General features: G+C 43.9%; 1 protein-coding gene across 1 annotated transcript in view; it reads left to right on the forward strand.

Annotated features, from left to right (window-relative positions):
- Nucleotides 1-5,723: 5,723 nt before the first annotated feature.
- Pdgfrl (platelet derived growth factor receptor like) overlaps nucleotides 5,724-14,089 on the forward strand; it is a 60,558-nt gene continuing 52,192 nt past the window's right edge. Inside the window, exon 1 of the mRNA XM_059245027.1 lies at nucleotides 5,724-5,907. Coding sequence (XP_059101010.1) covers nucleotides 5,853-5,907 — 55 coding nt within the window. The 5' untranslated portion in view covers nucleotides 5,724-5,852. The remainder of the gene's footprint in view (nucleotides 5,908-14,089) is intronic.

Consider the following 14,089-nt stretch of genomic DNA (forward strand, 5'->3'; position numbering starts at 1 on the left):
ACAGAAGTGATGTAATTGGGATCCTTGTCTTATCCTGTGTTACCTTTGATGGCTGACTTTAGGAATGTCAAAAAATGCCGGCTTTCCAGGCATGGTGGCACATCCCTCTAGTCCCTGCCTTTGGGAGGCAGAGGCAGGTGGATCTTGGTGAGTTTGAGGCCTCTACATAGTGAGTTCAAGGACAGCCAGAACAATATAGGGAGACTTCAAACAAAAAGTGCGTGGCTTAAAAAAATAAAATAATTTTGCAATTTTTTAAAACATTCATCTTGATTCTACCTAGACAGAAGACTATTTAGAAAACTTAAATGTCTTTATTTGTGGAGAGGGGAAGGGATTCCCAAAATTTAGACCAAAAAAAAAAAACCAAAACCAAAAACAAAAAAAACTGTTTGCCTAAGCAAACTCTTAATGGCATGTGCTACTTTGAAGGGATTTTTTTTAAGTAAATAAGGACAAAAGGGACAGTGAAAATTTAAGTTATTGAAAATATTAAGATGTATAATTAAAATACTATGTAGAAAATAACCCATAGACAAGAAAAGCATTATAAGGGAAGGACCAAAATTTGACTGTGTTCTTTGATCTAGGACTGCTGATAATACTGCTGCTCCTCCATTGGATACAGTTTCTACCAATATCCCCTGAGGGGTTCTTAGAAGGAAGATGCTTTTCTAGACTGAAGTCCACACTTAAAGCTCCCTCCACCCCAGCGCCACACCCAGTTCTTTCCTCCTACCGTTCCTGGAATCTGCTTATCCCTTCTTCCTTCTCCTCTTTCCTCTCTAGCTCTTCATTTGTTAAGCTCATGCAAGAAGTTGCTGTACCCTGCTCTTCTGAGAAAGATGAGCCATCCAGGCACTGGGCACATGGCATATCTCCTCAAGTGTGACAGTGGCTCCCTGGACAGCTTCCACAAGACTCTTCGGTGTATCTCGCCTTCTGTGCACACACAAGAAAGGAGCTGTAGCTCGAAGTTTTCCTGTGTCCTGCCTGGCCCGCAGTCAGGACAAATCTCTCACCCATCAGTCCTGCAGCCGCTCAGACCCCAGTAAACACACAGAGGCTTCTATTAATTATAACTGCATGGCCATGGCTCAAACCTTCTGCTAGCTAGCTCTTATATCTTAAATTAGCCCATAACTATTAATCCTTAATTAATTAGTTATGGTCCGTGGCTTTACCTGCATCCCATTACATGTTGCTCCTTGGGCAGCTCACTGGTGTCTTCTCCCCCTCTTCTTCCTGTCTCTCCCTTTGAATTTCCCGCTTGCCTCTAAGCTGCCTTGTCATAGGCCAAATGGCTTTATTTATCAACCAATCAGAACAACACATATTCGGCAGTATACAGAAAGACATTCCCCCATCAAGGAGCTGGCCCCAGAGAGGTGTGGCCCCAGAGAGGTGTGAGGTGTGGTCCCCAAGTTGTTCAGCTCGTGGATTTGGGGAATCAGTGGGAAAGCAAGTGTGAGGTAGAGGGAACAGGCAGCTATAATCCATAAATAAAAAGTGGCTGTTGGCTGTTCATGCAGTCACTTACCAAAAATCCAAGAATTTGAAAACTAGAAAAATAAATCCATCTATGTGAGCTGCCATAAGATAAACAGATAAAAATCAGTCAGCTCTTAGGGAACCAGGCTTCAAGCTGTGTTTGACTTTGGGCCACAGGAGAATATGTACTTTTGTTGGCTAACATTACAGCAAGTATTGCAAAAAAATAAAAAATAAAAAAAAAATAGAAAGGATCAACACAGAGAAACTGATAATGAAATTCCTTCTCAGCCTGGAGATAAAACACATGGGCTTTTAATGGTGAGATAAAATCCACTGAAAATACAACTGAGGTAGTTATGTTTTTCAGGTTCAAAACTTTGTTGAGATAATCTCATGCTCATGGTTAGGCAGCTCCGTGTCTCTGAAAACATTTACTTTTTGTATCCCTGGTCCCATCCTAACACAGACCCCTGCACAGGTTTCATAGCACTGTTGGGGACAGAGCATCACAGACCGAGTGGGTTATACAGCAGAAATCTCTTTTCTCCTGGTTCTGGAACACGGATGTGCAAGAACAAGGTATCAGTGACTTGGTTTCCTCTGAGACCCATCTCTGGCTCTTACGTGCCCATTTTCTCCCTCTGGTCATCTCGATAGCCCTGTGTCAAAGTCCAGAGTTACTCTTCTCATGTTCTCACCAGAAATACAGGATAGAAGCTGAACCCAGTGGCCTCAATTTAACACCCTTGCTCAAAACTCCCTCTCCAAACACAAGCACATTCTGAGGTGCTGAGTGGTTTCAAAGTATAAATTTTGGGAGGGACCAGATTTAGCCCATAACACAGCCTAGGATGAGTTTAAATATCTAAAATTAACTCAAGTGCACGTGGCTAGAACAGGCTTGGAAAGATAGAGTTCCTGATCTTATTTTTAAACAATTTGAAAGTGTAATGAGAGAATTGTATTGACAATAACAACAACAACAAAAAAAGCAAAAATAAAAAATAAGCCTAACAACATGTTAAGACTTCCATGGGGAAAAACATGTAACTATCCACGTATATAAGAGTTCATATGCCTATGTGCCCTTGTACCTTGTCTAAAACACACACACACACACACACACACACACACACACACATACACACACACATTCAGTCAGTCCAAATTTAGCTAAAGTGTAAAATAATTTAGGAACTTAGAATTTCAAAATTATTTTCCAAGTACCAGCATTAACCAATCAGAAAACATAATCAGGGTGTAAAAGAGGATCTGAATAAATGGGAGGATACATATCATTATGATGTTCCTGGGTGGGAAGACTCGGGGTTGTACATAGGTTCATTGTCTTCCAGTGTGTAAGTTTAGTGCTTTCATAATTAAAATACAGCGATGTTTGTATGGAGACAGACAAGCTGATTCCAAATTTACCTGGAAGAGAAAATGGATGTAGATCATCAGCAGAGGAACAATAATGGGAGGCATCCCTCACCCATGGGAGGAACAAAATATGTTATATATGAATAATAAAGAATCCAGTGTGTGATCCCCATAGGCTCAAATGAATAGAATGAACCAGAAAAGAAATAGATCCACATTTAATAGATCAGAAAAGGTCCAAAGGATATAGACATTACCATCTCATTAGAAGCACAGCAAATCAGATTTCTAAACTGTCACAAAGAAAATTAATTGTGGGTAGCTTTAAAAATCTAACATAAACAACAAAATTATAAAGGTTTTAGCTGAAAATAATATATGGAGATTTGATAATTTGGGGGTGGGAAGGAAGCCGTGAAGGAAGTTATTGAAAATAGAATTCCTTAGATATTTGCTTGAACAATAAGTAGTAGTGTGGTCAAAATGCACACAAGCAAAGAAATAAAAGGAAGTGTCTGCAAAACCACAAAAGCTTTGAGTGAAACAAGAGGAGGAAAAGGGAGATGCTCCCACCCACGACGAAAAGGGCAAGGATGATGACTTGGGGCAGTCTCTCTCACACACCTACTTCGTAGTCTCCTGCAGAGCAAGGAGGCCGCCATGTACAGGGTAGGCAAGCACACAGGGTCGAGAGCTGGCCTGCTGTGAGCCCTTCTGAGGGCAGGCAGACAACCCTGCCCCTCCACCACTCTGATGGTTTCCCCTGCAGACAGATGCTCAGGTTCCTCAGGTCCAGGCCCAGCTGCTTATCACATCTCTGACCAGACCTGAAGGAGCAACCACCTAGTTTCTCTGGGGTTGTGGATTGTAGCCTGGTTATCCTTTGTGTTACATCTAATGTCCACTTATTATACCATGTTTGCCTTTCTGGGGCTGGGTTACCTCACTCAGGATTTTTTCCAGTTCTGTCCATTTGCCTGCAAATTTCATTTTCTTTTTTTTTTTTTTGAGCTGAAGATCGAAACCAGGGCCTAGGCAAGCGCTCTACCACTGAGCTAAATCCCCAACCCCGCCTGCAAATTTCATAACGTCATTTTTTTTTTTTTTTTACCACTGTGTAAATGTACCACATTTTCTTTATCCATTCTTCAGTTGAGGGGCATCTAGGTTATTTCCAGGTTCTGGGTATTATGAATAATGCTGCTATGAACATAGTTGAGCAAGTGTCCTTATGGTGTGATTGAGCCCAAGAGTGGTATTACTAAGTCTTGAGGTAAATTGATTCCCAATTTTCTGAGAAACCGTCATACTGCTTTCCAAAGTGGCTGTACAAGTTTGCACGCCCACCAGCAATGGAGGAGTGCTCCCCTTGCTCCACATTCTCTCCAACATAAACTGTCATCAGTGTTTTTGATCATAGCCATTCTGACAGGTGTAAGATGGAATCTCAGAGTCATTTTGATTTGCATTTCCCTGATGACTAAGGATGTTGAGCAATTCCTTAAATGTTTTTTGGTCACTTGAGATTCTTCTGTTGAGAATTCTCTGTTTAGATCTGTACCCATTTTTTTATAATTGGTTTATTTGGTATTTTGATGTCCCTAAGAGGGACACACATGAAATACCCAGAAAGGGGGAAATAGAAAAGATCTCCTGGGTACACTGGCAGGGGGCAGGGGAGAGGGGAAGGGATGGGGGATGAGAACATGAGGGAAAGGGATGGTTGAGTGGGGGGAGGGAGAGGCAGAGACGGAGAGCAATGAAAGAGATATCTTGATAGAGGGGGTCATTATGGGGTTAGGGAGAAACCTGGGGCTAGGGAAATTCCCAGAAATCCACAAGGATGACCCAGCTAAGACTCCTAGCAACAGTGGCCTTCCTCTGTAATCAGACTGGTGACTACCCCAGTTGTCATCATACAGCCTTCATCCACTAGCTTGGTGGAAGCAGACGCAGAGACCCACAGCCAGGCACAGGGCGAGCACCTGGAGTCCAGTTGAAGAGAGGGAGGAAGGATTGTATGAGCAAGGAAGGTCAAGACCATGACGGGGAAACCCACAGAGACAGCTGACCCGAGCTAGTGGGAGCTCAAGGACACTGGAGTGACAGCTGGGGAACATGCAAAGGACTGAACCAGGCCCTCTGAATGTGGGTGACAGTTGTGTGGCGTGGTCTGCTTGGGGGGCTCCTGACAGTGGGACTTGGATTTATCCCTGGTGCATGAACTAGCTTTTTGAAGCCCATTCCCTGTGGTAGGATACCTTGCTCAGCCTTGATACAGGGGCAGGGGCTTGGGCCTGCCTCAACTTGATGTACCAGACCTTGTTGACTCCCATGGGAGGCCTTACCCTCTCTGAGGCGTGGATGGGGTTGGGGTGCGGGGAGGTAAGGGGAGAGCGGGAGGAAGAGAGGGAGGGAGAACTGTGGTTGGTATGTAAATGAAAAAAAATTTAAAAGAGCAACCACAACAACCAATAGTTTTGATTGCAACAACGGTCCCCCCTTTTTTTTTTAGTGCAAGTGAGAGAACCCCTGGGGATCAAGAGAAACTTAGGGCACGCTTTTTGCTGCGAAGAATCGTGTGTTTCCATCAGCAGGGTGATGCTTAGGCCTTCCTGAACAGGGTAAAAAAGCTAAGCCCAAACACTGAAACTCTGGAGAAAATCTAGGCATGACATCCTGTTTAGTCTTCCCAGGGCTTGGAAATAGCGCTATCCTTCACGATTCCACCAGGGGGCAGGAGAGATCATATTACAGGGGGAGTTTTTTTTTTTTTTTTTTTCCTTTTCCTTTTCCTTTTTTTTTTTTTTTTAAATCTCCTACTTTTCTTCCAAACTGTGTTCCCCTGATGAAACCGAATCCTCCAGCTGTGGTGTCCCAGGCGCCGCCTCCCTCGGCGCCCCTCTCCTGCCCTGCCCTGAGCAGCCTGCCGCGCCGCCCACAAGCCCCAACTATTCTGCAGGTCACCAGCCCTGAAGATGAAGCTTTGGCTGTTGCTGGGACTTCTGCTGGTACACGAAGCGCTGGAGGATGGTGAGTGACTGGGCCGGGTAGTATCTGGGCTCTGCCCGCCGCCTTCGCCCAGGACCCACAGTCCCCGAGATTCCCCTAACAACTCCCCTAACTTTGGACCTAAGGGATCGGCTCCCGCGTGGTCACCATCCCGTGCACCTAACCCCTCCTAGTCCCCTAGTCCACTTTGTTCCAAGCCCCACCTCCCGGGAGACCCCTCAGGGAAGGTGGCGGTGACTTTGACCCTTAGGAGCCCATCAGGACTTCTCTAGCCTTACCAGAAAACCACAGGCGATCAAACCCTTCATTCCCCAGCCAGGGACTGTGTCAACGTGTCAGTCTGATGGCGGTGGATGCTTCCACCTTCCTACCGCGCGGGCGTCGCCGCTCCCGGGCTTCTGCTACTGAGAGCCAGTACCACCTAAGCAAAAGGAGTCTGGTGGAAAACTCCGTGTCCTCCTTCCCCTTTGCAGTCCTGTGATTGTTTGTTTGTTTTGTTTTGTTTGTATACCAACCTGAGCTAAAATTCTGCAAGGTCTTTAACAGCAACAAGATTCTGCGCTAAACCGCAAAAAAAAAAAAAAAAAAAAAAGTAAATAAATACATTAAAAAAAAATAAACCACACCGCAGTTACATTTCCCGTATAAATGGGAGAATGAGTGAAAGAAAAGAACTACATTTTTGTACCACCTAAGAGGGCCTTGCGTGACTTAATTCTTTAAATTACATTTCTTGCCTGTGTGTTTGTGTATGTTCGGGTATGCGCATGCTAGTGTGGAGGTCAGAAGCCAACCTTCAGAAGGGGGTTCCCTCTTTGCAGTATGCGAATTCCAGGGATTGGCCTCAAGCTGTCAGACTTGGAGGCATGTATTTTTACTCCGTGAGCTATTTTACCAACCATGGCATCACTTTTTAAAACGTATTTTGGGATGAGTACCTGCCCTAGGTCCATCCTGTTGTGTAGAGGTATGACCACAGGGTCAGGTTTTATTGTTACATATTTGTGCATGTGTTTGTGTGTGTGTGTGTGTGTGTGTGTGTGTGTGTGTGTGTGTGTGTTGTTTTTATATAAAGATGACATATATGCATATTACTGCTAATTATTTTATGTGCTCAGTTATCTATTTAATTGTTGCTGTTTGCATAGTACATCTTTCATCAGGTGACTTCCTGCTAACCCAGTGCTTGTCAATCTCCCTAATGCTGTGACCCTTTAATATAGTTCCTCACATTGTGGTGACCCGCAACCATAAAATTTTTGTTGCTATTTCATGACTGCAACTTTGCCATGGTTACAAATCGAAATGTAAATGCCTGATATCTCTGATGGTCGTTAGGTGACTCTTGTGAGAGGGTGGCGACCCACAGGTTGAGAACCAATGCGCTAACCTTGAAACTCTTCAGCTACTGCCACACATTTGTTCAGATTTGGTTGAAAAGCAGACTTTGCTGTTATGCAACCTCACGCTGGAGACAGCTCAACGTGGCTCGCATTAGATCTTCGATCCTGACCCAGCCCTTTCCATCCTCCGAAACCACAGTCACCTTCCAAAAAAAATACCAGACTCAAGTTTGCAGAAGTTCAAGGTGGTGGTAGCCCATGACACTGTGCATGAGGCTCTTTAAGGACAGAGCCCTACTTGGTGAAGGGTAAGCAGAGCATCTGGGGGAGGCACACAGCAATCCCTCTTTGCCCAGAGAAAGGCTGGCATGAGCTCAGTTTGCACAATACAGCATTAAAACATTCCTGGCAGGTCCTGGTATCTGACTGCGGAAAGTGGTGGAGATAGAGTGTTTGGTATCATTTTTGAGTAGGGCAAAAGGCGGCCAGATAAAATAACTTCAAATAGTCCATTCACTTTTGTGAAACCCGTGATGGCAGTTGGAGAGGCTCAAGAGGTGACTTCAACCAACAGGGATCAGACTATGTGAAGTACAACAGACATCTGTCTAAATGAATTAGCATCCGTTTAGGTAAACTGCAATTCATTCAAACAATAAACATTTGTGAGACAGTTAGAGAAAATGGAATACAGGCCAAGTACTTCGTAATTAAGAATGGGTAAACTGTGAATTTTGTCTTTAAACTTAGCTGTAAATGCATGATACATACATTTGTGTTATATATATATATATATATATATATATATGACATACATATGTAGATATATATGATGTATAAGCCATGGACAAAATTTGAACATACCTATTGAAGACTTAATGAATTTACTTCATTAAGTTATTTAACTCAAGTAACTTCAGTTAATTTATTAAGTTAATATTAAGATATTAACCCTATCAAGAATTTTTGTGGCTGGGCGGTGGTGGTGCACACCTTTAATCCCAGCATTCAGGAGGCAGAGGCAGGCAGATCTCTGTGAGTTCGAGGCCAGGCTAGTCTCCACAGTGAGTTCCAGGAAAGGTGCAAAGCTACACAGAGAAACCCTGTCTCGAAAAACCAAAAAAAAAAAAAAAAAAAAAAAAAAAGAATTTTTGTTTCTTCATTTTGAGTCCTAGGGTGGTGACAGGGGAGGGACAGAGAGAACCACAGACAGTGAATATACCAGAAGTTCTTCCAGTGCTTCCCTCTGATTGGCAGGTTGGGATATGTTACCCATGGACCATCCCCTGGCACCGACGGCATGCACAGGCTGTGATTCTAACTGTCCCTGAGCCTGTCAGTTTGGGGATCACATTTGGGAGAGAGCCTCATAGGAAGAGGACATCCATGAAGTGGTCATCTGTCCTAACCAGTGACATTCGCCTTGTTCAACTCTACAGTGACCACATTGTGAGAAATAGTGTTATTTCTCTTCACGAGAAGAAGCTGGCAGACCACGTAGTCTACCCATTTCACAAAACGAAGGCTTGAAAACAGTGAATAGATAGGCCAAAGACTCCAGCTAGGGAGGTACTGCTCCAAGTACCTGCTCTCCAACGTTCTGTCTAACACTGCACTGCCATGTTCACACTTAACACTATAGAACTGTGGTCACCCACTGACTTCTTATCTCTACGTATGTGTATTTAATGTTAGAGGTCCTCATATTGGTTCTTTACTGTGGTTTTATTTACCTACACAAGCCCCCTTTATCCAATACAGTATTCAGTTCAACACACATTTATTCTGCACCTCATAAAAGAATTTTCCGAGAACTAAAAAGATTCATCAAAACCTGAAAGTTGAAAGCCAGGTTTCCAAGAGGATAAGGAGAGCGGTACAACGACCATGACCCTCCCGCAAGGACCGTGTATCACTTTCCTATGTCAGTTTGCTCCTTGGAAAAAGACAGTAGGTCAGAAACCTGTATAGAAATAAGTAAATATTCATAAAATACCTCTTTGATTACAAATGCAATTAACAGAAGTTTCAAAATATTTAGGATACTGACCTGTGTGTTTGGCAGATGAAACTGTCTTCCATACTTAGGGCCAAACAAGATGTTAGTCTGAGGGTGTGTGTGTGTGTGTGTGTGTATGTGTATGTGTGTGTGTGTGTGTGTGTGTGTGAGAGAGAGAGAGAGAGAGAGAGAGAGACAGAGACAGAGACAGAGACAGAGACAGGGACACAGAGACAGACAGACAGACAGACACACAGAGAGAGAGAGAGAGAGAGAGAGAGAGAAAGAGAGAGAGATTGCTATTAGAGGAGTGAGCAAAGTCCAGAAGTAGGGTATTCCGTGAGCAAGGCTGTAAGGTCCTTTCTTCCTGGTCTTCATGATCAAAGGGAGGGAACAGACAGCAAATGACAGGTGAAGACATAATTTCAGGAACTGACGTCACGGATCTCATTAACATGTTGGCTTCCTAGAGCTGCTGTGGCAAAGGACACGCTGACAATCTCTCCAAAAAATTCTTGGGAGCAGAAATATTTCAGGCCAGCATTTTTTTTCTTCAGAATTTTGAAATGTTTGCATAAGCATAATCAAATTTCTTGGATGTGGGACGGGGGGCGGGGGGGGGAGTCTAAGGATGAAGCTCGCTTAAGTTTTGTGTGTCTCCTATCCATAGATAATCTGAAGGTGACTTTAGACCATATTTTTGTTCACCCACATTCTGACTGTGAAATGTCACATGAGGTCGGGTGCAGCATTTCCTACTTATGGGATCATGTACTGACATTCACCATGTTTTGGATTTGAAAGCTTTTTTTTTCCAGATTAGAGATACTTAACCTACACTAGGGATAAGGTGGCTTAAAATAATGGATATCTATTCTCTTACAGTTCTGGAGGTAAAAATCTAAAATCAAGATGTTAGGATCTTGCTGCCTCTGTTGCTAGTTTTTGGAAATATCCCACAATCCTTGGCATTCCTTGGTGTCCTGGCAAGTTTTTATGTCAATTTGACACAAGCTAGTGTCATCTAAGAGAAAGGAACCTCAATTGAGGAAATGCCTCCATAAGAACCATTTGAGGGCATTGTCTTAATTACTGATTGGTGTGGGAGGGCTTAGCTCATTGTAGGTGTGGCCACTGCTGGTCTATTGGTCCTGGATTCTATCAGAAAGCAGGCTGAACAAGCCAGGAAGCAGCGGTCCTCCATAACCTTTGCGACAGCTTTTGTCTCCAGGTTCCTGCCCTGCTTGAGTTCCTGCCCTGTCCACCACTCACTGTTACCTGGAAGTGTAAGTGAAATAAACCCTCTCCTCCCCAAGTGATTTTGGTCATGGTGTTTTATCACAGCAATAGGTGGCAGGATTGTAGGGTATTGCTGTGACAGACATGACCATGTTGTGTCTGGGGCTTTTTTGGCAGGGAGGGGAGTGGAAAGACTTTAGAATTTTGGGCTACAGAAGCCCTTCATTGAGTTTTGAGAGCTCGGTGAGCTGGTCTGTTGGATCTTGGACAATAATGCTGAGAGCAGTGTAGATGATGGAGGCCTGGCTTACAAAGTTCAAAGAGAAGTTTAAAGACTCTGTTGGGGCCATTTGCTGTTTTAAATTAAGAATCTGTGGTTCTGGTCAGCTGGGACTGAAGAATCAGCTGTGATTATAAGTGACCAGCATCTCTGAGGTAAAACTATTTCTTTATTTGCACAATTGATTCTGGTCAGCTGAAGCTAAGACATTAGTGATGATTAAGAAGATACCAACATCCTTGGTATCCATCATTGTGTTCCAGAGGCAGCCAAGGTTGTACTTGACGCTGGCAGCTGAACTTGTTAGTGTAGGAGTCACCCAGGTGGTACTAATTTTGAAGGCGTGAAGTCGTGGAGAGTAGCTGAGGCTTGGCACTGAGAGGCAAGGCTGGAGTCCATGAAGAGAGCTCAGGAGAGACTACTGGTGAAGGTGCAGCCCAGTTGTAGCAGGAGACTCCAAAACTTTGAAGACGTAAGTATCATGGGAGGACCACCAAGGACAACAGCAGCCATGGAATGTGAGCCTGAGCCTAGGAGACTATGTCCTGTGGAAAGTCCTTTGGAGGAGCCTAGGAGATTGTGAATGAATCCCAGACATGGAACACTGATTTATTTATTTGGCTTTGTTCGGATTGTGACTCTGCCCTGGTTCTTTCCTCTTGAAGTAAGAAAGCAATTAACTTATTTTTGATTTTACAGGAGCCTGCTGTTGAGAGACTGTGAACTTTTCAAGAGATTTTGGAGTTTTACAGAGATTTATATTTAAAGAGAGAGGGAAGAAAGACTGAACTTTGTAGAGGCTGTGGGACTTTAAGTTTATAATATGTTTTATAATGTGATATTTATTAATATGAGATCTTGAGGATGAACAAAAATGGAAAGGTTATTTATTGTTAAATAGTGTTGTATCAGTGTGTCCACTTGACAAGGGGTCAATTGTCCTGGCTAGTTTTTATGTCAACTTGACACAAGCTACTGCCATCTGAGAGGAGGGAACTTTAATTGAGAAAATGCCTCCAAAAGACCCTTCCTCCCCAAGCTGCTTTTGATCATAGTGTTTCATCATAGCAATAACAACCCTAAGACACTCGGCTTAAGTGGCCATGACTCCAGTCTCTGCTTTTGCTATCACATATCTGTCTGTCTTCTGTGTGCCTCTCAGATGGCATTTTCCTCTCTCTATGGGGCTCTTCCGAGGACACCTGTCCTCATCTCGACAGATTACATCTGTAAAGATGGTTATGTACAGGTCCCTAGGATAGGACTTTCATGTATCTCCTTGAGGGACACAGTCCAACAAATATCTCAGGGTGGGATATGAGAGAGGATTAAGGGTGTTTGATGGATAAAGAGCTAGAAGCCTGCCTGAGATAAAGAGGCAACACCGACAGGTGTCACAAACAAGAGCTAAGGCCAGCCAAGAGCTTTTCCCAGTACCTAGGGTGGCTGAAGCCCCCTAAAATGTCACATAGAAGAAGGCAACGCCTTGTAGAGCATAGGAGGACAATGCTTTCTTCAAGTTAGATGGAGGTCAATGAGCGGTTCTGAGTAGAGAAGAGCCCATGGTCTCATCTACATTTGAAAAGTTGAAGGTGCCAGAGTGGAAGCCAAGCCCCTACTTAGGGAGACATTAATAGACGAGGTGAAAGCAGGTTGGTCAGGAGTGGTGGCAGGCGATGGAGGGAAAGAGACTGTCTTCAGAGTCTACTATGAAGATGAAACAAAAAGAATTTGCTGCTGGAATAAATGTGGCCTCAGTGAGAAAGAAAAGGACAAAGCAAGACTGGGGTACTTGTCTTGAGTCACCAGGTAGAGAAAGTCCCCGCTTACGGATAAAGGGGATTCTGGGGAAGGAGCAGGTCTGAGTGGCATCCAGAGTTCAGTTTGGAACCATTAAATTTAAGATGCCTGCTAGTCTTCCAAGTGACAGGGCTGAGTAATAAACGGAATATTCGGAGCAGGAATTTTGAGGCAAGGGCAGGGCAGGAGTAGGGCAGCTTTCAACACACAAATGTGACTAGAGCTTCAGAACGTGCCTGGCTAAGCCCACAAATGTGGCTAGAGCTTCAGAATATGCCTGGCTAAGCCCTGGGGCTCAGATCAGGCCTGAGAAGAAGAAAAGGAAGAGGAGACTCAAGAGTTGTTAGGGACTAGAAGACACCAAGACGGCAATGCCCAGGGACAAGGCAAAGAGAATAAATGTTTTTAAGAAATTATCAACTGTGCTTGTGGACCAGAGAAAGCTATGGACTTGTAGGCATAGGATCTAGATGTTTCCCTGTCTTCCTGATGACCCGCGGTGAGGTACATGGCATCTGGGAATTAATAAAAAAAAATAGACCGCTTTAGGGCATTTCAGTCTCACAGAGACTGAAGTGGCAATCACAGCCTGCATGAGTCTACATCAGGTCCTCAGCATATATGTTATGGTTGTGTAGCTTGCTGTTCTTGTGGGATTCCTAACAGTGGGAGTCAGGGTATCTCTGACTCTTTTGCTTGTTCTTGAGACCCCTTTCTTCCTACTATGTTGCCTCATCCAGCCTTGATATAAGGGTTTGTGCCTACTCTTCTTGTAATGTGTTATGCCATGTTCAGTTGCTATCCCTGGGAAGCCTGCTCTTTTCTAAAGAGAAATGGAGGAGGAGTGGATCTGGGGGAAAGAAGAGGTTGTTGGGGGTGCGGGGAGACTGGGAGGAGTAGAGGGAAGGGAAACTGTGGTCAGGATATATTGTATGAGAGAAGAATAAATAAATAATGAAGGAAGGAAGGAAGGAAGGAAGGAAGGAAGGAAGGAAGGAAGGAAGGAAGGAAGAAAAACTGCGTTGCCTACCAGTAGTTCATATAGAGTACATGCAACACACAATTAAGAGCACTTAGTGGACAGTTAATGGGGATTCTGACACTGTTCTCAGCACTTAAAGTATGTTAACTCAATTACCACAAAAATCAATAAGATGCGGGCTTGAAAGATGGCTCAGCAGTTAAGGGAACTTGCTGTTCTTGCAGAGGACCTGGGCTCCCTTCACAGTGTCCACATGGTGGCTAACAGCCTTTATACCTTCAGTTTCAGGGGATACAGTCCCCTCTTCTAGCCATGACAGCATTTCTACCTTCCCTTCCCTCACCCCCAAACCTCCCATTTATCTCTTCTTGATTCCTCTCAAATGCATGGCCTCTTTTTTTCCCCAGAAAGTCCTTTCCTACACCTATACCATGTAGAGAATTGTCCATCTTTTCTTCTAGCAGGTTCAGTGTGTCAGATTCCATGTTTGTGTTAGATCCATTTGGAGTTCATTTTTGTGCAAGATGATTGATATGCGTTCAATGTATACATCCGGTTTT

This window comes from Peromyscus eremicus, chromosome 17 (assembly GCF_949786415.1).
Source record: "Peromyscus eremicus chromosome 17, PerEre_H2_v1, whole genome shotgun sequence".
NCBI classification, from domain to species: domain Eukaryota; kingdom Metazoa; phylum Chordata; class Mammalia; order Rodentia; family Cricetidae; genus Peromyscus; species Peromyscus eremicus.